A 27,377-nucleotide genomic window follows, 5' to 3' on the forward strand; every position below is an offset into this window, starting at 1 on the left:
TCTCTGTTTACTGCCACCAGAGACAGGCACATGCTTTCATCGCTATATCTGCCTCATTCCATTTCCTGTCTTTGACACCAGTAGAAATGTTAATGCTCACAAACCATTCTAGATACCAAGCCCCTGTTACTATCTCTGTCTCTCTTTCTCTTCCCCCATTTTCTGTACTGATGTGTGAGGCTGGCAGAGGAATAGAGCAGATGATTGCATCCACACCACTGCACATTCACAAAGGAGCAGGCAAGCAGAGCGGAAGCTTCACATACTGTCAGCCATAGTCTTTATGTTGGTTACCTGTCTTCAACTGTGGGCTACAGTGAAGGAAATTTGATATGAAGAAAACATAGCAAATGTTTCCTTTTTTTTAACTTTGCACTTACAGGATACAAACTAATTCAATTACTGCACATTGGACTATGTTCATGTTTGAACTTTAATACTAATGGTGCAGTACACACCCAAAAAACTATGGTCAAGGAAATTGGCCAATCGCTCAGTTTGGTGTGTCAAGCATAGTCTATTTTATACAATCACTGCCTGAATCCATCCTTGTTAACGGTTGGGATTGGCACCATGTCTTTTGGCTAATCATCCTTGTTATAACATGGGACACATCATGTGTGGTGCTTGCAGCCAGGAGTAACTGCTGCAAGGAGGTGCAGACACCTGCCTCCTTACAGGGAGATCCTGTTGAGTTATATGGGCATAAAGGTTGGAGGACTTGGTAAAAGACAGTGTTTTAGTAAATGTAATTGGATGCAGTGCCAACAATGTTTAGAAGACAAATCAAAGAATACAGTATAATCAGGATAAGCGTTTTAAAGCCACTGATGTCACATGTCTGCTTGTTGTGCATTAGATAAAACTAATGAAATGCTTTATTTGTTGTTTCATAGTTTCCATGTATTTTCCTTCAAAACATCATCACTCACTTCTCCTGCTGCCACTGTGATTGAATTATGGAACAGATGGGGGCAGAAGGGGGGTATTTTAGCTTTGAGGAACATAAGACGAGAGAACTTAGAGTAGCAAAGCTTTGGTTGGTTAAAAATGATACAGACAAAAAGGATAAAACTCAGGGATAGCTGAATGGTGATAGTTCCTTCCACGTTACTGTTATTGAGATTGTTGTGCACACAAAGTTTTGTACTCTGTCTTTGTCTCTCCCGCTTTATCTCATTGTCACACATAGACACCTACTCATCTGCACCATCCACTGCACCCAAAATAACATCCACGTAGTTTAATGGATCGGTGGCAAGTTTACGGAAACTAAAAGATCACTGTAGAGGTCAGGAGATGAGAATAGGAGGGCAAAGGCTTGGATGTGGAGGAAGGAAAGGAAGGGAAAAGAAAATAAGGAAATGCCATCAAATAAGGGAAAGAAATTGAAAGGGAAAAGACAGGAAGTGGATGGGAAAGGATAAGTGGAGAATGTTAAGTTAAAGCCAAAGAAATGCTAGGACAGTTAAATGAAATGAAATGAAAGGGAAGGAAAAGAAAACTGAGCAAATATGAGGAAAGCAAAGTAAACAAAAGAAACGAGAGGAAGAAAAAAGAAATGTCAAGGAAATTAGATTTAGTAAACAAAAGAAAATGAATGAAAGAAAGCGACGGGAAAGTAAAGAGAAGCAGGGGACAGAAAAGGAATGGACAAATCATGGAAATGACATAAAATGGAACTAAACAAAAGGAACAAATTTTAAAAAAGTAAAGACTTGGCCGCAAACAAAAGAAAGAAAAAGGAAAGCGTCGAGAAAGAGAGTAAATACAAGGGAAGGACAGGAAAAAAGGTGACAAACTGGAAATGCAAAGGAAGGAAAACAAAACTTAAGCAGTAGCAATTGAAGTGGTTAGAAAAGGAGTGTGAAAAAAGAAAGAAAGGCAGATGGTGCAGAGGTGATAATAAAGATAAATGAGCACTTATGTAGACAGGACCGAAATTAAAAAAAGTGTGTCGTTTAGATCCGATTCAGACTTTATTGTCCACCGTGGTTTTTACAGTTAGTCTTCAGCTTGCATGAAGAGGGGACGGGTAGAAGAAGTGGTTCAGTTCAGATATAAAGACTCCCCACTAACTGAGAGGGGCAGTGGTGTGGATCCTGTCTCGTTTGGTCAGCACCAGTAGTAGAGGAAACATTAGCCATGTACAGTACTGGCTTATACACACACACACACACACACACACACACACACACACTGCCCCCCCCCCCCGGCATGGACTGGCACAGAGAGGTACAGACTGTTGGAATTTACATGAGCGCTGTGTGTGTGTGCGTGTGTGTTACAACTATAAAAGTAGAAGTCAAGCATAGTAGATAGGACAAGAGTCATGCTTACACAGACACACCGAACACACACACACACACACACACACACACACACACACACACAAAGCTTAATATGCTTGCAAAATCCTCTGCAAACATGACAGTTGTAACTCAATAAAAAGACAGAAAAGGAAATAAATAAGAAAGAACAGACATGCTAAGCGTGTCATTTGAGAATGTTACAGTAGCTGCATACATATGTAGGTGTGCTACAAAGGTGTTAGCTTGCAAAGGTGTGTTTGTGTCTGTAAAAGAGCTGCTTACAAGTGAGTGCAACTGTGCTTCTACGTAGCCTTGGAGGATTTTTCCACTCACTCCCAGAATCCTAAACATTGAGTGTATTCTCACTCCTTCAAATTGATGTTTGAACAGCTAATAAAGGCAGGAAATTGTGCATTTTTCAGACTCATGTCCTAAACTTAAACCAACATGGTCTGGACAAGGTTTTACTGTCCTCTCTACTTGAGACGTTTGGAGAAATTCTCTGCCCTGCGCTCAGTGAATACATTTAGCACTGCCTTGGGACTTTGTGAATGAATGCTGGTGCTCTTCCCATTTGAGCGGCAGCTAAAAACAGGGCTGTGACACAATTTGGGTGCGGGCTCATGGTTTGGGAAAATGTGTCGTTTACTGACACACCCTTAGGTCTTTGATATTAGTGGGAGTATTTGGGGGGGTTGCAGTTGCTGTATAATATACACATCAAAAAAGGGCTTAGTTACGGTTGCTCCAGCTATTTACATGAACATATTGCACAGGTTAAAGTAATAATGGTTGCAGATGGCTTTAAATTCTTAATGGCTTTCGAAACATTAGATCCTTCATTGGTCCTTGTCATATCTGTCTTGCTTTTTACAACTTTTAGTACTGTAACTTCTTATTGTATGGATTTCTATTATATTTAAATGTTCGATTATGCCCGTTGATCCCACCTTTGCACTGCATATATTTATATATTCCCCACAGTAACAACATTTAGATTATCATTTACTTTAACATATGATAGATGGTGAGTTACACACATTCTAAATTTAGAGTAGAGTATGGATGGGGAAACATATTTCATGTCTGAACTGGACTAGATCCTGACATAATTGGGTTGCAGTGTTTATTTAGCATGGTCCTTGTGCATCTAATGTCAGCCTTCTTCTTTTCCTTTCACATGTTCCCTTTCAGGAGTCGCCACAGCGAATCATGTGCCTCCATCAAACTCTGTCCTCTGCATCCTCTTCTCTCACACTAACTAACTTCATGTCCTCTCTCTACATCCATAAATCTCCTCTTTGGTCTTCCTCTAGACCTCCTGCCTGGCAGCTCCAACCTCAGCATCCTTCTACCAAAATATTCACAGTTTCTCCTATGAACATGTCCAAACCACCTCAATCTGGCCTCTCTGACTTTATCTCCAACACATCTAACATGAGCTGTCCCTCTGATGTCCTCATTCCTGATCCTGTCCATCCTCGTCACTCCCAAAGAGAACCTCAACATCTCATACAATCATCAACATACCTCCAGCTCTGCCTCCTGTCTTTTCTTCAGTGCCACTGTCTCTAAGCCGAACAACATCTCTGGTCTCACCACCGTCTTGAACATCTTTCCTTTCATTCTCGCTGATACTCTTTTATTACACAACACACCTGACACTTTTCTCCACCTGTTCCAACCTGCCTGCACTCGCCTCTTCACCTCTTTTCCACACTCTCCGTTGCTCTGAACCATTGACCCTAAGTACTTAAAGTCCTGCACCTTCTTCACCTCTGCTCCCTGTAACCTCACCGTTCCACTTGGGTCCCTCTCATTCACACACATGTATTCTGTCTTGCTGCGGCTAAGCTTCATTCCTCTGTTTTCCAGAGCAGACCTCCACCTCTCTAGATTTTCCTCCACCTGCTCCCTGCTCTCACTACAAATCACAATGTCGTCTGCAAACATCATAGTCCACGGAGATTCCTGTCCATCACCAGAGCAAACAAAAAGGGGCTCAGAGCTGATCCTTGATGCAGACCCACCTCCACCTTGAACTCCTCTGTCACACCAACAGCACCTCACCACTGTCTTACAGCTCTCATACATGTCCTGCACCACTCTAACATACTTCTCTGTCATTCCAGACGTCCTCATACAATACCACAGCTCCTCTCTCTGCACCTTGTCAGACGCTTTCTATAAATCTACAAAGACACAATGCAACTCCCTCTGACCTTCTCTGTACTTCTCCATCAGCATCCTCAAAGCAAATACTGCATCTGTTGTTCTCTTTCTAGGCATGAAACCATATTGCTGCTCACAAATGTTCACCTCTGCCCTTAGCCGAGCTTCCACTACTCTTTCCCACAACTTCATTGTATGGCTCATCAGCTTTATTCCTCTGTAGTTGCCACAGCTCTGCTCATCTCCCTTGTTCTTAAAAATGGGCACCAGTACACTTCTCCTCCAGTCCTCAGTATCCTCTCACTGTTCAAGATTTCGTTAAACAAACTAGTCAGAAACTCTACTGCCACCTCTCCTAGATACTTCCATACCTCCACAGGTATGTTATCAGGACCAACTCCCTTTCCACTTTTTATCCTCTTCAACGTCCTCCTCACTTCACTCTTACTAATTTTTGATACTTCCTACTCCACAGGTGTCACCTCTTCTACTCTTCGTTCCCTTTCATTTTCCTCATTCATCAATTCTTCAAAGTTCTCCTTCCATCTTCCCATCACACTCCTGGCACCTGTCAATACATTTCCATCCTTATCTTTAATCACACTAACGTGCTGCACATCCTTCCCATCTCTATCTCTTTGTCTGGCCAACCTGAACAAATCCACCTCTCCCTCTTTAGTGTCCAACCAAGCATACAAGTCCTCATATGCTCTTTGTTTGGCCTTTGCCACCTCTACCTTCACCTTACGCTGTATTTCCCTGTACTCCTGTCTACTCTATTCAGTCCTCTCAGTGTCCCACTTCTTCTTAGCTAACCTCTTTCTCTGTATACACTCCTGAACTTCCTCGTTCCACCACTAAGTCTCCTTGTTCACTTTCCTCTTTCCAGATGACACACCGAGTACCCTCCTACCTGTCTCCCTGATCACATTAGCTGTAGTGGTCCAGTCCTCTGGAAGCACCTCCAAACCATCCAGAGTCTGTCTCAGCTGCTGCCTGAAAACTACACGACATATTTCCTTTTTTAACTTCCACCACTTCGTCCTCTTCTCTTCCTTTGTCCTCGTCATCTTCCTCACCACCAGAGTCATTTTACACACCACAATCCTGTGTTGTCTGGCTACACTCTCCCCTGCAAATACTTTACAGTCACTGATCTCTTTCAGATTACAACGTCTATACAGGATGTCATCCACCTGATGCTTCTACCTCCGCTCTTATATGTCAACCTATGTTCCTGCCTCTTCTGGAGAAAGTGTTCACTACAGCCATTTCCATCCTCTCTGCAAAGTTTACCACCATTTCTCCTTCTGTGTTCCTGTCCTGAAGACCAAATCTGCCCATCACATTCTCATCACCTCTGTTCCCTTCACCTACATGCCCATTGAAATCTGCACCAATGACCACTCTCTCACCTCTGGGGATGCTCTGCATCACTTCATCTAACTCACTCCAGAATTTCTCCTTCTCTTCTAACTCACATCCTACCTGTGGGGCATAAACCACTAACAACACTGAACATCACTACTTCAATTTCCAGCTTCAGACTCATCAACCTGTCTAATACTCTTTTCACCTCTAGAACGTTCCTCACAAACTCCTCTTTCAGAATAACTCCTACTCCATATCTCTTCCTATCTGACTCATGGTAAAACAACGTGAACCCTGCTCCTAAGCTTCTAGCCTTGCTACCTTTCCACCTGGTCTCTTGGACACACAGTATGTCCACCTTCCTTCTCTGCATCATGTCGATCAACTCTCTATCCTTCCCTGTCATAGTCCAAACATTCAAAGTCCCTACTGTCAGTCCTACATTCTTAGCTTTCCTCTTCTCTCTCTGCCTACGAACACACCTTCCTCCTCTCTTTCTTCGACGTCAACCAACAGTAGTCCAATTTCCACCGGTACCCTGTAAGTCAACAGCACCGGTGGTGGTCGCTGTTAACCCGGACCCTGACCGATCCGGTATGGAAGTCTTTGTCAGGATTCGCATTTTAAATTTGGCATGTGTTTTACGTCGGATGCCCTTCCTGACACAAGCCTCTGCATTTATCCACACTTGGGACTGGCACAAGAAGACACTGGCTTGTGCCCCCTTGCGGTTGCATTTATGCATCTAATGTCAATAGTTATCTTAAACTTAATATAAAGCAATGTAGCAACTGTGGGCCCAATATTTTATTTTAATACCCCTATAGATTAAATAAGAAATAATGAATGTAGTCTTGTTCTAAATATGTACAAGTTCAAATACTTCTATTCAGCCTGACCTATGTGACCTTTAATGTGGTGTTTTTTGGTTTGAAAAAGGATAAAAAAGACATTACCCTCCATGATCTCTACAAGAGAAATATTGTCTCCCAAAAACTGCTGTTGTGACAGATGGATTTGTGAAATGATTATCCTATACATGGGCTGTATGGGCCCATCTCCCAGGCATGACCTCTATAAAAGGTAGCTTTCCATTAATGCTCCTCTATGCAGCAACATCACCATCTGGTGTAACACAATTTCTTGTGTAACAGTCTTGCCATTGTTTGTGTGTATGTGTATATGTGTGTGTGTGTGTGTGAGAGAGAGAGAGAGAGGGAGAGAGAGAGAGATAGCGGTCGGAGACAAGAAGAGACGGAGCAGTGGGAGAGATGTAGAGTCTGTCTTAGTGTGTGTGTATGGTTCCCCATACATAGGCTTATGTATGTGTGATTCAGTGGTTGAACAGATGTTTGTTTTTGGTTCACTGGCCACACAGTTGCAGATATGAAAAAGATTCAATATAGAGTGACTGACCTCTATTGCATCACAGTTTGTGCTAAATGTTTGGGTTTCTGTGTTTATACAAAAGTTAATGTGCATTTGCAAATGTATTTAAATCCAGCTTTGAAATTGTTGAGAGCCATTAAACAGTATTCTGACCCAGATCTGATTGTTTTTCTCCTACTTTGTCATTTTGTAAAGCTCACTGTCTCTTCGGCTGCTGAGGCTGGATAATTTCCATCTCATAAAAGTCAGTCACTGTGAAATACCTCTTTCCCATATTAACCTTTCTTCTCTTCCTTAAAAGAGGATACTGAGTACCTAAGTCATGCACTAATGCGTATCGTACAACTCCCACATGCTGCATTAGCATTGCAGGAACTTGCACTAACAAGTCATCTCTGCAGCAGCCTGGCATCAGGTGTGTTTAGCCACAGCTGTCTCTGCAGCTTTGATGACAGCTTGAAGATGGACAAAGCTTTACTGAGACTTGTCTGTAAATGCATTTTATTAGATTTTTAAAGCCCCACATGCTCTTGCATTAGCTGATCAGTACCACAGTGATAATTTCAATCATCTGGATTGGGGGTGTGTGTTTTATTCTGGTGCCAGGGACTGCACATGAAAGTGTTTTTATTTGGAATTCAAGCACTGCAGCGACACCCCCTACCCGCAAGAATGCCAGGATTCAAGGCTGGTGATGAGGCTCTCCCCTTCACCTACCTCATAAATATTTCAGCCACTCCTTGTGTCATCTGCGAGGAAGCCTCTCATGCTGATCGGGAGGCAGATATCTGGGTCAGACTTATTTTCCAGGAGGCTTGAACTGTTTTGAAATATGTGTGTAGACAGACGCAAGAGATGAACTTGTGACTGGAAGAATTTCAGGCCATCTGAATTCAATCCTCACAACAGCTGGGAGAACCTGAGCATACTGCGTGAATGTGATGCCTCCAGCCTCACTTTGTCAAAAATAAGATAAAATAAAATAGAAACTAAAAAAAGAAGAGGTGAACTTAAACTAGAGAGAAGATAAAACATTGGGAAGAGCTATATACACACCATTTTCAGCTGTGCCAGCATTGCAGTTTTTTTTATCTAGTACCACCCTGAAGTTAGCACTTAAATAATAGTTTTCTGTAGTTGTTGCTATTATTTGCAGTGGTGAACCTAGATTTTGGAGGGTTGCAGGCAGAGAAGCTAAACAAAGCCCCTACCTCTTCTCTTCCTGTTCTTGTATTTTCTTTAGGTTCTGGTAAAAGCTATGCTAATTTCATTGTGCTGACCAACACAGGTAACATTGTATTTATACAGTGCATCCAGAAAATATTCACAGCGGATTTCACCGAATTTCGTTGTTACAGCCTTATTACAAATTGGATCATTATTTTCATCAAAATTCTACAAACAATACCCCATAACGACAACGTGAAAGAACGTTGTTTGGAATCTTTGCAAATGTATTAAAAATAAAAATAATGAACATATACATAATTACTCATGGCCTTTTCCATGACACTCAAAATTGAGCTCTGGTGCATCATGTTTCCACTGATCATCCTTGAGATGTTTCTACAACTTGACTGGATTCCACCTGTGTGAAATTAAGTTGATTGGACATGATTTGGAAAAGCATATGCCTGTCTTTATAAGGTCCCAAAGTGAACAGTGCATGTCAGACCACAAACCAGGGAAATAGCTGTAGATCTCTGAGACAGTACTGTATTGAGGCACAAATCTGGGGAAGGGTACAGAAACCGACTGAACATCTGTAGAGAGATCTGAAAATGGCTATGCACTGATGCTCCCCATGAGAAGTACTGTAAAGAAGACTGAGAGAAACTGCCCTGAAATAAGTCTGCTAAGCTTCAACAAAGTATTAAGCAAAGGCGATGAATACTTATGTACATATGTTTTTTTCTTTTTGTTAATAAATTTGCAAAGGTTTTAAACAAACTTATTTTACGTTGTCATTATGGGGTATTGTTTGTATAATTTTAAGGAAAAAAGGAATTTGATCCATTTTGAAATAAGGCTATAACATAACAAAACGTGTTAACACTTTCTGGATTCACTGTAGCAGTTACAGGTAGCCAGCTGACTGTCCTAACTAACAGTAGCCAGCTTTTATTCAGCATCATGTGGAGTTTTTGTAAACAGTAGTGCACTGTTTGGTGGCTTTATGGGAATTTTAATGGGGTTGATAGTTGTTTCAAATGTCTCATGAAGTGTTTAAGAGAGTGCTAGAAAATTAAGATATGTCATTAATTAGGAAGAACTGCATACATTTTGATGGAAAAAAGCTCCAGGAAAACTAGATGCGTATTTATGCATTAGATCAACACTAATAATTAATCTAGACAAAAGGCTGATGGAAGGTAAAAGGTACAAAAGGTCATGTTAAATAAATAAATAAATAAATAAAACGTGCACAGTATACATTTTATCCTACATAAATGTGTAGATAAACACAAAGGTCTGTCAAAACATACTGTCTGTACTGTTTAAAGCTCGAAGCAGGTTTCTTTCTTGTGCTGTATTTTAAAATTTAAATTTTATATGTAAGTATGTATATGTGAGTGCTATACACTTTACAGCCACAACACAATGATAAACCACGACCTAAATACCCCCTGTTGGTTATAATGTAATATATGTTTTTCATTAGAAAATTATGAACTACTAATTGCTGATGAATCATTATGTGTTAACAACCTGTTAGTATATAAAATGGTTAAAATCACCTCCAACTTTACCAACATTGACCTTTGACCCTTAGTTTTTATTAATAACATGTTTTGCCATTTGGGGCGACTGTGGTGCAGGAGGTAGAGCAGTCGTCCACCAATCCCATCCCAACATGTGTCAGTCTCTTTGAGACAGACAGTGAATCCCAACTTAGTTGTTCCCAGTGAGTGTAGGCCAGCACATAGCTGCCCCATGGATATGTGAATGTGTGTGTGTGTGTGTGTGTGTGTGTGTGATTGTGAGTGCAAATTGGTGAATGACTGCATTTATATGCACTATGCACTTGGAGATATCAGCTTTCTTGGGTATTTGGGGAATGATGTTTACATCCACTTAAGAAACCTGGTTATGAGAAATCTGTGTATACAGTGTGTTGGTGGGAATGGTTACATTAGCATTTTGTTAATTTAGTTGCAGAGATCATAGATTTCGGAAAGTCTGTCCTTTTCACTGCCTGCCTCCATTGTTTTTGTCTCTGCAATTTTTCCGCTTTCTATTGCAACCTCCTCACACTCCAACTTTGTGCTTGTCTCTGCCTGCTCAATGAATCAGTCTGGCTGGCAGTGTGTTGCTGTCAGAAGCTGGGGAGGGTGATTAGTCATGTCAAACTGGGCCAGAATCTGGACGTCCTGAGCTGACAACAGGAAATAAGAGGTTCTGGAAGATTCCACTAAAGTAACAACTGCCTATTTTTTTTTTTCTTTTTGAATTGTATTTGAGTGAAAAGTCAGGATGAAAGAGAGGGAAGAATGAAAGTTCAGGCACAAACCGAAAAGGTCTCAAACCAGATTCCAATGCAGGGACATTTTCTCTGACCTTGTTTACACTTTTAAAATGCACCTCAAGTAATGGGATCACAAGTGGCCAATACCAATATAAACAACCATCAAAACGGATTGTGGTCCAATCACTTGGGGCCACTTGGAGAGGAAGTTTGTGATGCATCTGACTAAATAGCTCTTGTAGTGTAAAGGGTAATGTGTCCTAATGTGCCCCTATTGCAGGAAAGTTATCAATGCAGGACATAGTGGTTATTTTGGTGAGAACACACCAGATTGCATGACTGCCCTGCAAAACTCCTGATCCAACCAGCTAGTGCAGCCCCAGGCATGTTGACAATGTGACTGTATGCCATGTATGTAACAAAATCTTGACACAGCTGGTCTGCCCGACACCTTGGAGATGCATGTATAATAATAATAAGTGTAAATGGTCATGTGTCTCGGCTGTTTCATGTTATCCAATCACTCAAAACCACATTTTAAAACCAAGTCTAAAGAGGGTTTGTGTGAAATGGCACCAGAGTTCATACAGACCTTCATGGTTCTTAGAAGACGGTCCCCAATGACTTGGGTGATTCCTTGACTTTCCTTCTAGTGCCACCATAAAGCTTACATTTATGTTTTTTTTTAAAAAAGGAACTCAGTGAATGTTGTATATAGGCCTATTGAGTGAAATTTGGTGAAAGGAAAATGAGATTTAAAGCCAGAAAACGTACTGAAAAATTTCTTTTATAGTAATCAATATGAGATATTATGATTCACTTTGGAACCAAATAATAAGACCATGAGCCAATGAGCATCATTGTTTGTATGCTTGGGCTTATCTGGTGGTTGTATGCAGCTGTTCAACACATGGAGAACATGTGGTTTGGCTCTACATGCTAGTGTGTGTAGTAAGTGCGTGTGTATGTTCGTGTTCTGTAAGAGTGTGTGTATGTGTGTGTGTGTATGACTGATGCCAAACTGACCGTGGCCCTGCCTGGTTCTGATCTCAGTTTTATTTCACTTTTTTCCATCTCTCCCTCTTCTTCTTATCGTATCCTTCGTCACTTTCCTGCTTTCTCTGCTCACTTTTTCTTTCTATCTCCCTGTTCCAGGAGCCATCTCCATGGCAACAAGAACACAGCGCTGGCCAGGAAATTTCTGGCTCACTGACGGTTATTCCAGTTCAGCGTCACAGGATCCAGTCAGACACTTTAGTCCTGTGTTAACTGTGTGTGTGTGTGTGTGTGTGTGAGAGAGAGAGAGAGAGAGAGAGAGAGAGAGAGAGTGTGTGTGTGTTAGCATGGATTTACGCTATAATTTGACAATATGGATTAACAAAGTAGACCTACTGGCCCTCTGGCTCTCATACATTCACTACCTGTTTTCTCCTTTCTTTTTTCGTTCTCATCATTGCCATCATCCTGTCTTTCCTGTTCCTCTATTTCATCTCACTCTGCTCCTTCTGTCTCCCCTTTTCTCACTATTCTACTCATCTTATTCTGTCATTTCTAGGCCTCTCCACATCTTTCTTGTCCTCTTTACCTTTCATCCTTTTCTTCTCTGCAATTATTTTCCATCCTTTTCATCTCTTCTCTTCTCTTCTCTCTTGTATCCCAATCTCTCTGTATGTCTCCCTCTCATTTGCCTTTTCCACTCCAAATCTTTCCCTCAGCGCTCACAGGATTGGCCAAGACAAATTTCCTTTCTCACTCTTTTTTTAATCTCTTGTGACATTAAGACTTCTGTCTTTGTCTCTTATGTATTTTTTGTTAATTTCTTTTCTTTCCCCTGTGTTATTCTCACTCCCATTGTCCACCACTCCCTCCCTGGGGGGGGGGGGTGGGGGGGGGTGGGGGGGGGGAACCCTGGGCCCTCTCTGCATGCTACTATGGTTGCAGGGCAAAGTGCCAAAATGGGGGGCAGGGGTGAGTTTAGTTCAGTCCATCTGTAGGGCTCTAAAGTTTCAGTCATGCATTCTTGCATTCTTTGTTTAGGCAAAGATGCAACATTGCAGGTTGATAGATCATTAAAATGTTAGCAGACAGGTTTCTATGCCACAGGCAATTCAAGTAATACCAGATTAAGATTAGTCGTATAAAATAGAAAACTTAATTTCCTGTTTATTGTTACTTGCTTTTTATACTCCCATCTGATTTGTTTCTAATTTGGTTTATGACATAAAGAAAGAAAAAAAGCTTCACCAGTCATATGTCATGATTCATTTTTTCATTTTTCATGACTGGGACGAATTTCCCCCATTAAGTGCTTTACAGAGGGGGGGTTTATACAGTTTGGGGGGAATCCTGCTTATGACTTTAGCAAGTCCTATTACATATGTAATGGGTCAGTTCTGTTAGTTGTTTATTGAGTTATTCAGAAATAAAAAGAAAACATGTCCAAACTGCAAACTGCCACAGCCAGTGGCTTAAAGTATTATTTAAAACAGTTCTATAATCTTTACCCAGACAAATGTTGTGGGAGTTGCCACCTGTACTTACTATTTTCCTTAATAACTAAAACTCAAAAATCTACCATTTATTATTAATGCAGTAATATAGTGCATTTTCATCTAAGTTTAGTAACATTATTACTAATTATACTAATAATTATTATAATAATAAATACTTATACTAATAATACTAATTACATTACGCAGGAAAGTGTTACCATATTCAAAAAATCATACATTATGTTTATCACAATATGGTTTGCTAAACCGCACACACTAACTTCTTAGAGTAGCCATATTTTTTGGGGGGGGGGGGGGGGGGGGGGTCTTAAAGAGCCAGGAGCTAAACTTTAAACTGTTGTGTGTAGATGCTTGACTGCTTGAAAGTCATTTATTGTCAGTAAATGATAAAACTTGACGGGCAAAACCTGCAACACTAAAGTAAAGTAAAGCTCAGATATGTACAATGGGCTTTGAAAATTTAAATTTGAAGACAATTGTAAAATATCATCTTTTTTAAAGAGAAAGGCAAATCAGTTTTTCAGCCCGAGGGAGACAGTAGCTGTAGACACAGGTACAATAAGGCTTTTGTTCTCCATGTAACTCCACCGCAGAAATACACACATACTGCTCTAGTCCTCAGTGTCCTGTCTCTATGTCACATTCACATACTACACACACAAACACGCACACACACATGCACACACACACACACACACACAAGCATTGCATATGGTCTGTGAACTGCACAGAAATAAAGTGGGGCAGTTCTGTTATGACAGTCACACAAAAACTGTCAGTTAGTCCACAGCTTTCTATTGGTTAGTGTGCGTGAATAGGTGAGATACAAAGGGACATTTAATAGGTTGACAGAGCGAAGGAGAATTAAAGAAGGAGAGGAACTGGGGCCTGGTTTCAAAGATCTCACAGTGCTCTTTCAACTCAGGACCTATCAATTTAAAAGCCAGCTTCCTTCATTTCCCCCACTGCAACATTCAAAGTCAGCCTCAACTTTGCAAACTAGATTTAAATCTAAATGACATTAAAAGCTATTGTGTCATTTTGTTTTTAGGTGGATTGGCAATTGCCCCAAACTTGAAAGCCTTTTATAGTAGACTTGTTTATAGCTGTAAAGGATCATCAATACTCAATTTTTCTAATTAAATCACTGTAACTCAATAGGATGAAGACGGGTAGAAGATGGTAGAAGTTTGCTGCATGTCTTTGCACATAGCTTTTTTTCTCAACGCATTATGGTAATAGGTTTACTTAGCATTAACTCTAACTATGGGGAACATCAGCAGAAAACATCATCCAATACATTAAGTTTCCTTAGGAAGGAGGTCAGTCTGGTTTGGTGCTACAGTAAGACAGAGGACTTTCCCACAGGGGACAGAGGTTCAAATCCACATTGTACGCTGTAATAGTGACTGTTGTGTTTGTGCAGAATCTCAACTGAACTGTAACAGAGCATGTCACAATGACAGGTTCGACAAGCAGACGTCATCATTCGCATGTCAAATACTGGCCAATGGTGAGGCCACAGGATAAAGTACCTGAAGCATTGATAAGACACCAAAGGACATAGTAAACATCAGTATCTGATGCTGTGGGAAATGTAATTATCTATCTTTGTGTGCTGTTTGGAGCTTCCACATAAAACTCCCCACAGAGTTGAGGGGAGGGGGATTTGTATGATAATTGTTACACTACAAAGTTGTGTGTTATATACTGCAAAAGGGAAGTTTGTGGTTTTGTTTGTTTTCTATGACTTTTTGAACAATATCCCACTCTTTGTTTTTTTAAATGACCCCTTTTTGTATTGTGTCGTTTCAACATCCGTTTCAACTGGGAATACTTCAAACCAAAGCATTTATTATCTTTTTTTGTTCCTGGAAGTGTATAATTGCCAAATGCCAAGTCATTGGAAGATCTGTGCTGTAGATTGTTGATTCAGTGTAACTTGCTCATTGGAGGGGAAACAGAACTGAAATTACTGTACTTGGAAAACCTCAAGGAGAAACAACCACCTCGTCTTGTTCTTAGTTATTGCCCCTTTACCTGTGTCACTGTGTAAATCTCCGTGAGGGTTAATCTATTGTAGTAAATTAGCGGCTGCTGACGCTGCATGATATTAGTTCATTACATGCCTCAGAGGACTCCACATACAGTGTCACTGGAGTCTATCACATCCTTCTCTCCTTTTAATTCTCCTTAACTCAAAAGATAAACATCATAAACCTGGATTTACATCAAGTTCCACATTACAAAATGTATTTATATCTAAAAGAAAAACTTTCTAAGAAATGACATTAATTTAATGAGAATTTTTCAAGTGTGACTTTAACACTATTAGCCCTGAGAAAGGGTTTTTGTTATCCACATCTCAGCTCAGACAAAAGAAAACAACAACTGCACAGTTACTGTTTTGGCAGGATCCTTCACCTCACATGGCAGGTCTTAAAATATTAGCTGTGTAGCTCTAATATTCATCAGCACACTTACTTTTTTTATTTGGGACACGGTTTGGTTTAAATGCGAGTAAACCGGAAAAGGCAGACAGCTGGAGAAAGAGCAGAATTAAGTCGACTTCGGTCTGTTGGATCTGGCTCAGGCCAGGCAGGTTTGGTGGTTGTATGTCTCTGGGATTGGCTTCCCGTGATTGTAAATCTATTCCTTTCTCTGTAGTCTGTGTGTGTGTGTGTGTGTGTGTGTGTGTGTGTGTGTGCGAGGAAGAGAGAATCAGAGTGTGTGGTCCAAATTTTAGAGCAGCAGATCAACTCTTGACCTGTTTGTTTTCTCCCTATTATCAGGACTATCATTCCATGTTATTATCTGCTTTTAGTGTAATTACTGCCTTGACAGATTCAGGAGAAACTAATTTCACAACAAACACGTGATGGCATGCTTACTGCTTTATTTTACCCAAAATACTTTCGATAGTTCATTCACTAACGTCAAAATTAATTACAACCTTGTTTAGTCAACCACAACAATTTTGTGGTTTGGGGCCAGTGTGATGCTTTCACTCTTTGTACTCATGAATTATGAGAAAACAGGCCCCTGGACACAGACACCTAAAGGAAACCCCACCCTTTTTATATAAGACCCTCGGACTGAAAGAGACACAAAATCAAGCCATCATATTATTTGTAGTCATTTTGTGTCGCTTTTAGTTAATTATTGGGGTAATTATGGGTCTTTTAGGCCTTTTTAAACCTTTTTTTTGTGTGTGTCCTTTATTATCATCAATCCCTTATGATTGATTTGTCTTTTTTGGTATTGTTTTTGCGCACTTTGTGATCATTTTACACCAATGTTTGATTGTCTTATGTCTGTTTTTTGTCCTTTTTCGTGCATTTTTGCATGTATTGTGTTTTTTTTCTCTCTTTGTCTGTGTATTTTTAGTCGTGATATCTTAAATTTTTTTCAGTTTACTTCTTTTTTACCTGACTTCTGACTATAAGCAGAAGCTTTGGTTAAATGGCTCCCTGACCTTTTGGGGCATAGTAATTATATACCTGTACCTGTCGGGAGTTTTAAATTGCATTCTTCAGGATTTAGTCTGAAACAATTGCAGGAAATGTTGAATATCATTGAGGTTACTAGTGACTCTAGAATTATTCTGCAGGTAAATTGATTAAAAATACTCCTGGTCCCCAGGGAATGTGTCCTAACAATCTTGGTGATTCCGAGTATGGTTGACAATTTAGCTTTTTGTGAATTATCTCAACAGTTATTGGACTGACCTCCAGAACACTTAGTACAAAAGAGTGAAAGGCACAAATTGCAGTGGTGCAGATGTGAGCATGCAAACACTCAATTTACACTCTAAAACAAAATACCTGGTAGGATATTGATGGTAACATTTAGCTCAAAACACTGCTACACATTACTCCAGCACTGCTTTTCTATGACTGTAACTGCTAAAAAAACATCCCTATCTCTCCTAAATAATCTTTCTTCCTACTTGTCTCTGTAACTGTTGCCTCCTTTTCTTTTTCATTCATCTCTCAGCACACTTCCATAAATGTATCTCTATCCCTCCCTTCTAACCTTATTTTTACTCTGTGAGAAACTGGACAATTTGGGCTTTTAAGGGCTGCTTCCGATTATTTTTAGGTAGAAAGTTTGAAGGAGAGGATTTCAATTCTGACAGACACGTGTTGCTGTACAGTTACTACAGTGTGTATGGCTTTTCCAGGGTCTGTCAGAATGTCAGCCTCTGGGTGTTTGTCTCTTTTCAACTTGTGGTAATGATTTATTGATGTTTAAATGCAAAAAGTAGCAACTTCAATAAAGGGTCAATGTTAAGCCGATCGGTCTGGTGGCTCAGTGATAGAGCATTTGGTTGGGATGCAGAAGGCTGTGGATTCGAATGCCGCCCCGACAGGCATGGACCCACTTAGCCACCAAGGGCCACCTTGGTCCTTGTCCCGAGCCCAGATAAAAATGGGAGGGTTGTGGCAGGAAGGGCAGCTGGTGTAAAAACCAAACCAACGTGTTGAACACATTCCGCTGCGGCGGTTGATCTATTAAGCTAGTTGGTCAATGAAACCTTCACCATTATTCTCTTCTCGTCTGATTTCATTCATCCATGTCTTCTTCTCTCCCTTCTCTCTCAGTCGTATCCTTGTTTCCCAGCAGTCAGACAAAAATAGCCTTGTATGTACCAGTAGTCAACTGGAATAGATCCATACCAGGACCTCACTGCTGTCTCTCTCTCTCTCACTCACTCACTCACTCACTCACTCACTCACACACACGCACACACACACACACACAGGGTTAGACTCTCTCCCCAGGCGTTCTCTGTTAGAAACCTGACATTTACACTCTGAGAAAGATGCACCATCTTGCACATGAAAGCCGTCCTGAAGTTAGTCTTTTTCCCCCAAGTCACTTACCCATTTTTTCTGGGAATTGAACACCAGATGTTTTGCTATCTTTAAATGCATTTTTTTAACTTAAGAAAGTTACTTTTATATTATTTATATGGTTTATTTAGTGTTAAATGATTGTTCTGGTACGTCTACACTTGTGCCCCACAAAGGAGCATTTGAAGAAATTGAACATCAACAACATTAGCATTCAGCATTCGGACAGCTGATTGGGTCTGTAGCTCTTTATCTAACTTAAAAAGGAATCTTACTGCCTTAGTAATAAAGTAAAATTGTAACTTATTACTTTAAAATAACTGTTGTAAGTGAAAGTAACCTAACAATAGCAGCTCTTGCAATAATAATAATAATTAGAGAATATATTTTTACAACCATTACAAAAAACTGGCAGTTACACGATCATCATTTTTTTTAGACGTTTAACAACTGATGTTGTACCTAAGACTTATGTTAGGCCTCTCAAGAAGATAAGGGAAAACTTTATTTAAGGCTCCTACTTTAGGTCATTTAAGGTAATGATTTAATTCATTTAAGGCTTCATACCTTCATCAGAAAACATCTTATTTTTCAGTCGCACTCTATTTACTTAATTAAAGTTGAACTATCCTCAACTACCAAGATTTATTGACAAGACATTTGATTAATTTGATGCTTCAAGAATCAATATGTGAAGACATACACTGCATTTACACTCCTGCAAGCATGTTCTTCTGTCATGTGTCATTGATAATTATGTGAGTTTAGTGGCAAGGTAATTTACACACACACACACACACACACACACACACACACACACTCTCCTGATCCTGTGTTGAGTCTGTGCAGGCAGCCTGATTTATGAGCTATATTAGGAGTCAGATTTGAGAGTCTCTCTCTGCTGAATTCAACACTTTGATAGTTCAGGGACCACTGATGTCAGCATCACGTGTAAGTGAATGTGCATGTGTGTGGCGTGTGTACGTTTAATGTGCTTCTCATTACATTTTCCTTATTAATTAACCTGGCAATAAACAGCAATTGTTTGTCACCGCTTATCAACTAGCAGACATTATTTAAAGATACAGTATTATATTCTTGACATATTTTGTTTAAGGCAAAACATATCTTAACATGTGGAGTTTAAGCCAAAGCCTCATTGAACAGCACTTGAAGCAGCTTATTTCCATTTCCATTATTATTTCAATTATTTCAATTTCCATTTTTCAGCATTATCATTTATCATAATTTGATAATGACTAATACCTGGCACAGCGTAGCAGGGAGAGAGAGGGCTACATTTTTGAGTCTCATGATGGGACCAACTTAAGTTGCTTCTTTTAGGCATAAGAAACTGATTGAACAGTGAACAGTGTCCAATTAAGACACGTTTTATTAATGTCACTTTAAACGAATATGGGGGGGGGGGGGGGTCACCATCCACTACAATCATTGTGGTCATATTTGCGAGTTTGAGTGTCGACAGAGAAAGCACTTTTCACATTGTTCGGACCTTCATTTTAAATGATACATGACTCGGCCCTGTAGCTCTACGTAACTTGGTTTCAACAGTGTTCTCTACTAATGTTGTGTTTTGAACTTTTTCTGCAGGCTGTAAACCTATCCATCATTTATTCCATTCTGTCCTGTTGGTATTATGGGTTATATATAGCTTTGTCAGAACTAACAAGGACCGATGAACATGCTCAGGACTCACCCCTTCTGTCAAACCAGCAACATCTAGCATCTATGGGAGTTGGTGTTCACTGCAGGCTACAAAACATAAAGCATTTAAGACATGTAGCATATGGTCACTCTTTTTTTTTTTAACTTCTGGAACGTAAGTGCAGTTTTACATCATTTCTCAAAAAGTCATGCAAGAATGGAACCAACAGTAGCTCAGGGTGACAGAGCTTAGTGAATGGGTAACTGCACATGTGTGTTTGCTTGTTTGTGAAAATCCTAGGTTGTGTTTGCATTACTGTGTATCATTTGGTGTGTGTGTGTGTGTTTGGTGGGGGGTTAACCAAGCACTGGCTGTTTTCCAGTGCCAATTTTGAGCCTGAAAGCAGGAGATAACACAGCACTGCTTGGAAAAGGAGTAAAAGGATGATGGGGGCTGGGGGGCTGGTGTGGGTTTGCGGGTGGGGCTGGGGAGTTTAGAGGCCAACCGGGGATAGAATAAGTGGATGAAGAGAGCAGTTATATTAAAATGAGAAGAAAGGGGGGGGGGAGCAACAGCAGGAGGATGAAAAAGAAAAAGCACAGCTGTGCCGGAAGAAAGAAGAGAGGATTACACAGAGAAGAGAGCGAGATGAGAGCAGCTAAGGATGGGATGGGAAGCGAGCTGGAGCAGAAACCAGGTGAGTGGAGGACCCTTGGTAGAAGAGGGAGGAGGAGGAGTGATGGCGATGAGTAGGGGGATGTTCATTATGAGTCATGCCTAGGGAGACTACATGCCAATGGGGAAACAGCTCACTGAAAGTCTCAGGCTTCAAAAGGACTGCTGGAAGTTTGGATGTGTGTGGTGTCATTGGGGAGAAGAGGGACAGACTGAAAGATAGAGGTCAAAGCAAAACTGGGACACAACAGTTCTCCTCTCCTCTCCTCTCCTCTCCTGTTCTCTTCTCTCCTCTCAGCCATTTATTGTATAGGAGTAGATTTACTGCAGCATTGCAGCGCCAGACAGAACAATGCACACACACACACCTTGCTCCGGTTTATTAATGCCCCAAGGCTAAGCTTTTTGTGAAAGGTCATACATGTTTCCATGTTTTTAAATCTCACTCCATCTCTATCTTTGTTTTTCCAACTCTCTGTATTTCTCTATTGCTCCTCCTCCTCTCCTCCTCCTCTCACAGTCTAAATGTGGCGAGTAATCACAATATTCCACAATAGTCTGAGCCCACGCTGCTGCATTATAATAGCTGAAATGAGAGGAGAAAAACGAAAGAGGCAGAGATAGTCAGAAGAGATAATGCTAGCTGATAGCAGTGTAGAAAAACTGAAAACGTGGGAATGAGAGAGGGAAGAGGGACCAGCAGGATAAAGTGGTGCTGGGAGGGTTGTTGTTTGTTGTTGTTGTGTTAAAGCCTGCATGTCTGTGTCTGTTTTCTATTCCAGCACTGGCTTATTCCTGGCCACGATAATTGCCACACTGGTGATGAATTTGTCACATCTATCTCTCTATCTGTGTCTCATTTTCTTCCAGCGTATTTTCTTTCCACCTCCTCCTTGTCCGTCTTCCTCTCCTCCCCCTTTTTATTGCACCAACTTTCTCTTCTTCTGTGCTTATGGCTATTGTAGTTTTGTTTGTGTTTCTTTCCCTCTATTCCTACGCAGCCTGTTTAAAACACACTGTTTACTTTTACCTTACAAGGCCCTGTGCTGTTCACGTGAATATAGACCGTCATCGCTGCAGAGAAAGAAAGCCCAGCGTGGGTGGGTTTTTAACCAGCTGGGGTGCTGTACCCGCTATGACCTATAACTTAAAAACTGACAAGTTCCTTGTAAAAGTAGAAGTAATGGCAGAGCTGCCGTATTGGATTACATTAGAATGTACATTTGTACCTAATGGCCTCGGTGATACATTGCATTCTTTATCCTTGATCCTATATTTTTGGGGGTGTTCTGGTTGTTTTAGTTCGTAGGTCTTGTTTTTCTCTCCCTTCCATCGTCTTTTACAGACGTTGCCACTCTTTTCATCCTCTCGTCCTCCTCTGTTCTCTCTCCCTTTGTTCAATGACAAACATGTGTCTGCCGTGATGAAGGAAGCCAGTGACAAGACGTTGTAATGGTCTCTTTACAAAAATTGCCTCCAGGTGTTGTCTGTAGTTTATACCCGTTCCATGTGTGTGTGTGTGTGTGTGTGTGTCCGTTTGTGATGCCGTCTCATTTGTTTGCGCAAATTTTAGCTAGACTTTGTTCATGAATCTTGTGTGTTTGTGCGTGTCTGGGTGTGTGCCCATATAACTACTGTATGTTCTGTAACTTCAATCCAGTTCGAGAGAGAGTGTGTGTGTTTTTAGTTATAGAAGGACTGTTATTCAGTGGCTTTCTGGTGAACAGAGTGGAAACTGTGCTCTGATGGTCGGTTTTATGAGTGTGATGAGGTCGTTGTCTGTTCAGTGCTTAATCACAATGTGCCCTGAGGTCTGTATTCAGAGAAAGGCTGCTAAGTCAACTGTCACACTCAACAAAACAAGCGCACACTTCAAAGCAGCACAGCTCGCTGTGGCAAAATTAAATGAAAATTCAGTTTATAAAAACACACTTTCATTTACAAAGCAATCAACTACATTAACCAAATGCTTTGATGTGGTTTATGGGTAAGTTACTGTATGTCATCATCTGTTAATCTGTCCCCTCTCGATCACTTCCTGTCTCCTTCTCTTTTCTTCGTCTGTGTCTCTGCTGCTAACAGCGAATGCTAACAGCGAATTTGGGGGCTTTACTGTCACTGTCTTCAGTCCTGACAGAAGCACAGTCTACACTGCACCAGAGCTGCTTAATCTGATGATAATAAGATCCTCTCAAGTCAATAGACATCGGCTTAGCTGCACTATCAACACCACAAGTCACAAGATTTCAGTCTCGATGTGTTTGTGCATGAGACCATATTTATTTTCACATTTTTTTTCAAGTCATCTAAATGATTGTTTTTACTGTAGGGTTAGAATAATGTATCAATATATTCGACTATGTAAATTATGTAAATACATACAGGCCTATAAAACTAAATGATGTATATTTCAATTACCGTTACACAATAAGTAACTATTTGCTCATAACAGGGAATTTTTGATTACAAATAGCACTTTCCATTGAAGTGAATTATTCTTATCAAACCACACTAATGGCACAATATAGTAAGCATCGTTGTAAATTAAGATAATACTTTAATCTTTTTGATTTTGATTAATATTACCATTGGTAGAAGTTTGACATTGCTCCTTTTATTCATACATTTCACGAAACAAATAATACATCCACTCGTCTTTCTAAGTGAAGTATAGTGATATTATAATCATTTATAGTTTTCATATTAAATATGGCTGATTACATTTTTTATATCTCGCAATGATGTGGGATTTATCACGTAATAATAATCCCTCAATTTATTCAAAAGAGACTGTTAGGTTAATCACCTCCTCAAAAACAGATTGATAGATTTATCAGTATACTCTGACATTTTGCAAGATTCTTTGGTAGTTTGTTGATCTGTTTAAAGATTGACTGATGACGTATTAGAGTTTTCCTGAGCATTGCATCCTGGTGTCGTGGCTGATCCGATCAGTTACCCTAAAATCACTCAAGTCAATGTCAGTCCTTCTATGTTATTACGCTACATAAACAGCAGAGAGCAGGTTATTTTTTTTAGATGGGTGAAACACAAAACTTGTTACCAAAAATTTGTATTACAATGTGCCTGTTGAAAAGTTAAAACACTTTATCAAACAGCTGAACAAAAAAAAAATCACAGAAATGTCCTGACTGATTTGAACTCAGTTGGGGACCCTTGTTACATCTGACTCCATCTGGATATGCACGTGTTTGTTAGGCTTGTGGGGGTTGTAGTGCTGCTAGTGTTCTTCACTTACTGTAGCTTCCACCACCATAGGGTGAACCTAAAGCCAGAAGTTGACCTCTTGTGCATCTTCAAAGAAGTCTGTGGTTAGTAGTCGGTGATGTTAAACAGCATAGAAAGTAACAATAAAACAGGGGATAGCATGTTTTTTTAACCCCAGTTTGCATGTTTTGTACTGTCCACATAATTATATAAAGTTTTGTTTGTCCAGTTTATATCATCCATACAGGTCATTTGTGCATGAAAACGGCTTTATTAGTCAGATTGAGCAGAAACATTTTTCAGTTTAGATTTCAAAGTTCAGCCTAAGCAAATCCTGTGGCCACTTCCGTTAGGTGTGATGCCGACTATAATGACTGTCGGCAGGAACATAAATAGCACTGTTTTGATGGTAAACTGATTGGAAAATAGCCGTGACACCTTGTTAAATGGATACTATACTGTAACAATCGGAGCAGCAACAACAAAGTAAGGCCTTACATAGTAATTGCATATTGAGCTCTGAACGCATCCAAAATGGATTTTTTGATTGAGATAATTTTTTAATAAATTCAATAAATCCCCTAACCCAGTTAAAAGGAATATATTTCGAACATTCACGGACATCTTCTTTCCTCTCTTAGACTTCTAGTGACTTGGCTCCTTTAAGGCCAGTCTTAGCTTCAGATTGAGGAGATTTTACATATTGTTGCAGGAACAAATGAGACAAAAAGTATTAACTTTTTAAGAAAACCGAGTGCTGGTTCAGAACTTTCAACTTCATGATGGGGGGGTGGATGAAACCACTGTAGTAGCCATGAATAGGATCATTAACTTTTATACAAGGCAATATGGTGGTCCAGATATTACAACATCCATCTGTATATGCTCTTTCACAACTTGTTTGGTGACAAACGTATGTCAGTACTAGACTGTCACCTCTCTTACAGCTTTAGGAAGTGTTGTTCCAGTCACCTCCTTGACTTTGACTGGATTTTGCACTACTCTTGATGTATTCTTGTTCATACCTTCCAAAAGACAAAGGGAAAACAGTTAAATACAGTATAATAGCTTATACACTAAAAAGTACTGGGAGCCTTGTATTTATTGTATTGTATTATTGTATTGGTAATTTTTTGTTCAGACATTTAACCCTATTATTTCAGCACTATTGGTCAAAACAACTGTATTGCAACTGTGTCTTAGACTTGTTCCAATTCAATGTGCACAGTTTTATAGTCAAACACCAACAACGATATGAAAAGATGCCATATCTGCCATATTGTACTATCTGTTGGCTTGCCAACAGCAAAATACAGACTCTTAACGTTGGCCCAAGATCCAGATGAGATATTGGCCCCTATGATTTAGACCAGCGTTCATGATACTGTATATGAGGTTTCTAAGAACAAGAGTGCTGTCTTAGCAGAAAATGTTCTTTCTCATACGAATGAATGAATTACTGAGTAATGCAGGATCAGCAATTCTATTCTTGGTGATTTAGTACATACTGGCCCAGATTTACTGTCAATTATTCGGCTATCTCACACAAAGCACAGATTTTGGGTTAGAGACACCATCCTCATTACTGGAGCTAATCTGCAAGCCTAAGAATTTAGTCAGAAGTTGGCATAAATTTGCTTCTCATTTCGAGTATCATCCAGTGTTGTGTGTATGTAAATCCCATTTCCTGGGATAAATCAGGCGTGATGAATTGAACTTAAAGGTTTAGCACACACTAGATGGTTAAGGTGGCTGCTTTATGTGCTATTGGAAGTAAAGAAGGTATAGTGGCCACTGATGTTTAGAATTTCCTACTTGAAGATCACAGTGAACAGGTCTGAAGTGAGGGAAGAAGACGAGAGTTTTCATAAATAAATGAAGTCATCAGATCCAATGGAGGGGGAAGCAGAGTGAAGGAAAGCAGTGAAAGCGGGGGGAAGGTAAAGGCAGGGAAGGGTCTTTATACAGCAGACACATGGTCTTTATTGATCACTGAGCCATGTGACTGTCCCCAGGCTGTGTTAAAGTCCTCTGCAAGTCTCTGTCTGCCTAAAAGTGTCTCTCTGTGTGGGTGTCGTCATGTTGTCGATGTGTCTCAGTGTGGTTAGTACATTTACAGAGGACACCACAGATGCCTTCTGCAAATGTAAGTTAGAATTTCTGTAAAAATATATGTATTACGTCCGTGTACAAAGATGTGATAGATCTCTGGAGAAGGGTTACAGCATCTGATAGGAGATTTACTGAGGCTGACATTTGTATAGCTACTTGGCCACTATATGAATCTGTGTTCACATATTTACCTTATTATTTTAGTACTTTAGCGTGCTAACATTTACTAACCCCAGACCATGAACTACTTGCAGCTTTTATTGCTTTGCACAATCATGGTCCCCAGTCGAAGACCTTTTTTAAACTTTTTAAATGTCCTAACTAGGTCAAAATTTCCAAATAGTTGCCGCGTCATTATTACCATTCATGCTTCCGTGTTGGACCTGCGTACGGTCTTAATTCAGTCTGACAAATCAAACGTCAGTTTTGGGCTAAGTAGGTTTTAAAGTCTTAAAGACAAACAATCAGTGCATTGTTACTCCAGATAAGACAAACCAACTAACTTCATCTGCAGGGCAATCTCACTGCATTGATAAACAAAAAAAAAACAAAAAACAAAAATGCATGCATGACATTCAAACATGCATTTGTGCACTTGCTTGCAGGTGTTTGGATGGTTGTGCATGCCTTCGCTCTGGCAAATGTGTTAGCCATCAGGGAGATAACCTTGATAGCTGTGAGAAAGTCGTTGCTAGGTAACTATCTGGTGCCAGCGTACCTCTGACTGTGGAAGTTGTAACATTTCCAGTCCAAGGTCTTCTGGGCAGTGATAATCAATACTTAAAAGATGTGTTTCATCTGTTTTTATTTAGTTTCTGGTGGCAATCGGGTCTGGCTTTAAGAGTCCCAGTCCTCCCTTTGCCTGCTGCTGATGAAGCTCCACTTTGACCTGTTTGTGTTGGAGCTCAGTCATGAATCATTTAATGAGAGTTTTGTTAGAATATACACTAAGTGCTTAGAGAAAAATGTACTGTAGAATGTCATAAACAGATGGAGCCTCAAGCACTTTAGATTGTGCTTGATGCACAGTCCTACTAATAGATGATGAATAAAAAATACACATCTATCATTTCCTCATCTTTGTGAGGCTTCTGCTCTGCTGTGGGTGTCACAGAGACATCTCATCACACTGACTGCTTCTGTTACACTGACACTAACACACTTGTTTACAGGAGGTCACTGCTGCTTCTGGCGGAAAGATTTGTTTATATACAGGTAAAAAGCACATTTTTAAAAGAACAATTTTTTTGCCCATGGATAATATTAATCACATGGAGTGCTATCTATAGTGGCATAGCCCAACATACCACACCTTAAGAAAACGGATAACAATTCGACAGGACACAAGCTAATGAAGAACTTTGACAACACACTACGCTACAAAACATAAATAAATACATAAATGTGCTACTAATTTTTGAAAAATTCTTTCCTTTCAGCTTTCGGGTTGCCACAATACACAATAGGTTGTTTTGTTATCCCGAATGATGCTATTCATTTCTTATTAACTCTGTTTTCCAAAGAAAAGGGAAAATGAGTAGAAAAGTGGAAACTCAATACTCCACTTGCTCCTTTGTTCCTCCCCTTAGTTGGTTACATGTACTGCAGGTTACTCCT

The 27,377-nt window shown here is 40.0% G+C and overlaps 1 protein-coding gene across 8 annotated transcripts in view; it reads left to right on the forward strand.

Moving 5' to 3' along the window:
- Positions 1-27,377, forward strand: part of caskin1 (CASK interacting protein 1) — a 90,721-nt gene that overhangs the window by 5,171 nt on the left and 58,173 nt on the right. For 7 of the 8 annotated variants that reach the window (XM_067477488.1, XM_067477489.1, XM_067477494.1 and 4 more), the window contains exon 1: positions 20,317-20,442. The exons of the other annotated variant lie outside the window; for it this stretch is intronic. In XM_067477488.1, coding sequence (XP_067333589.1) covers positions 20,328-20,442 — 115 coding nt within the window. In that variant the 5' untranslated portion in view covers positions 20,317-20,327. Of the gene's footprint in view, positions 1-20,316; positions 20,443-27,377 lie in introns of those variants that run through there. 8 annotated transcript variants of the gene reach the window in all.

This window comes from Channa argus, chromosome 15 (assembly GCF_033026475.1).
Source record: "Channa argus isolate prfri chromosome 15, Channa argus male v1.0, whole genome shotgun sequence".
Taxonomy (NCBI): Eukaryota; Metazoa; Chordata; class Actinopteri; order Anabantiformes; family Channidae; genus Channa; species Channa argus.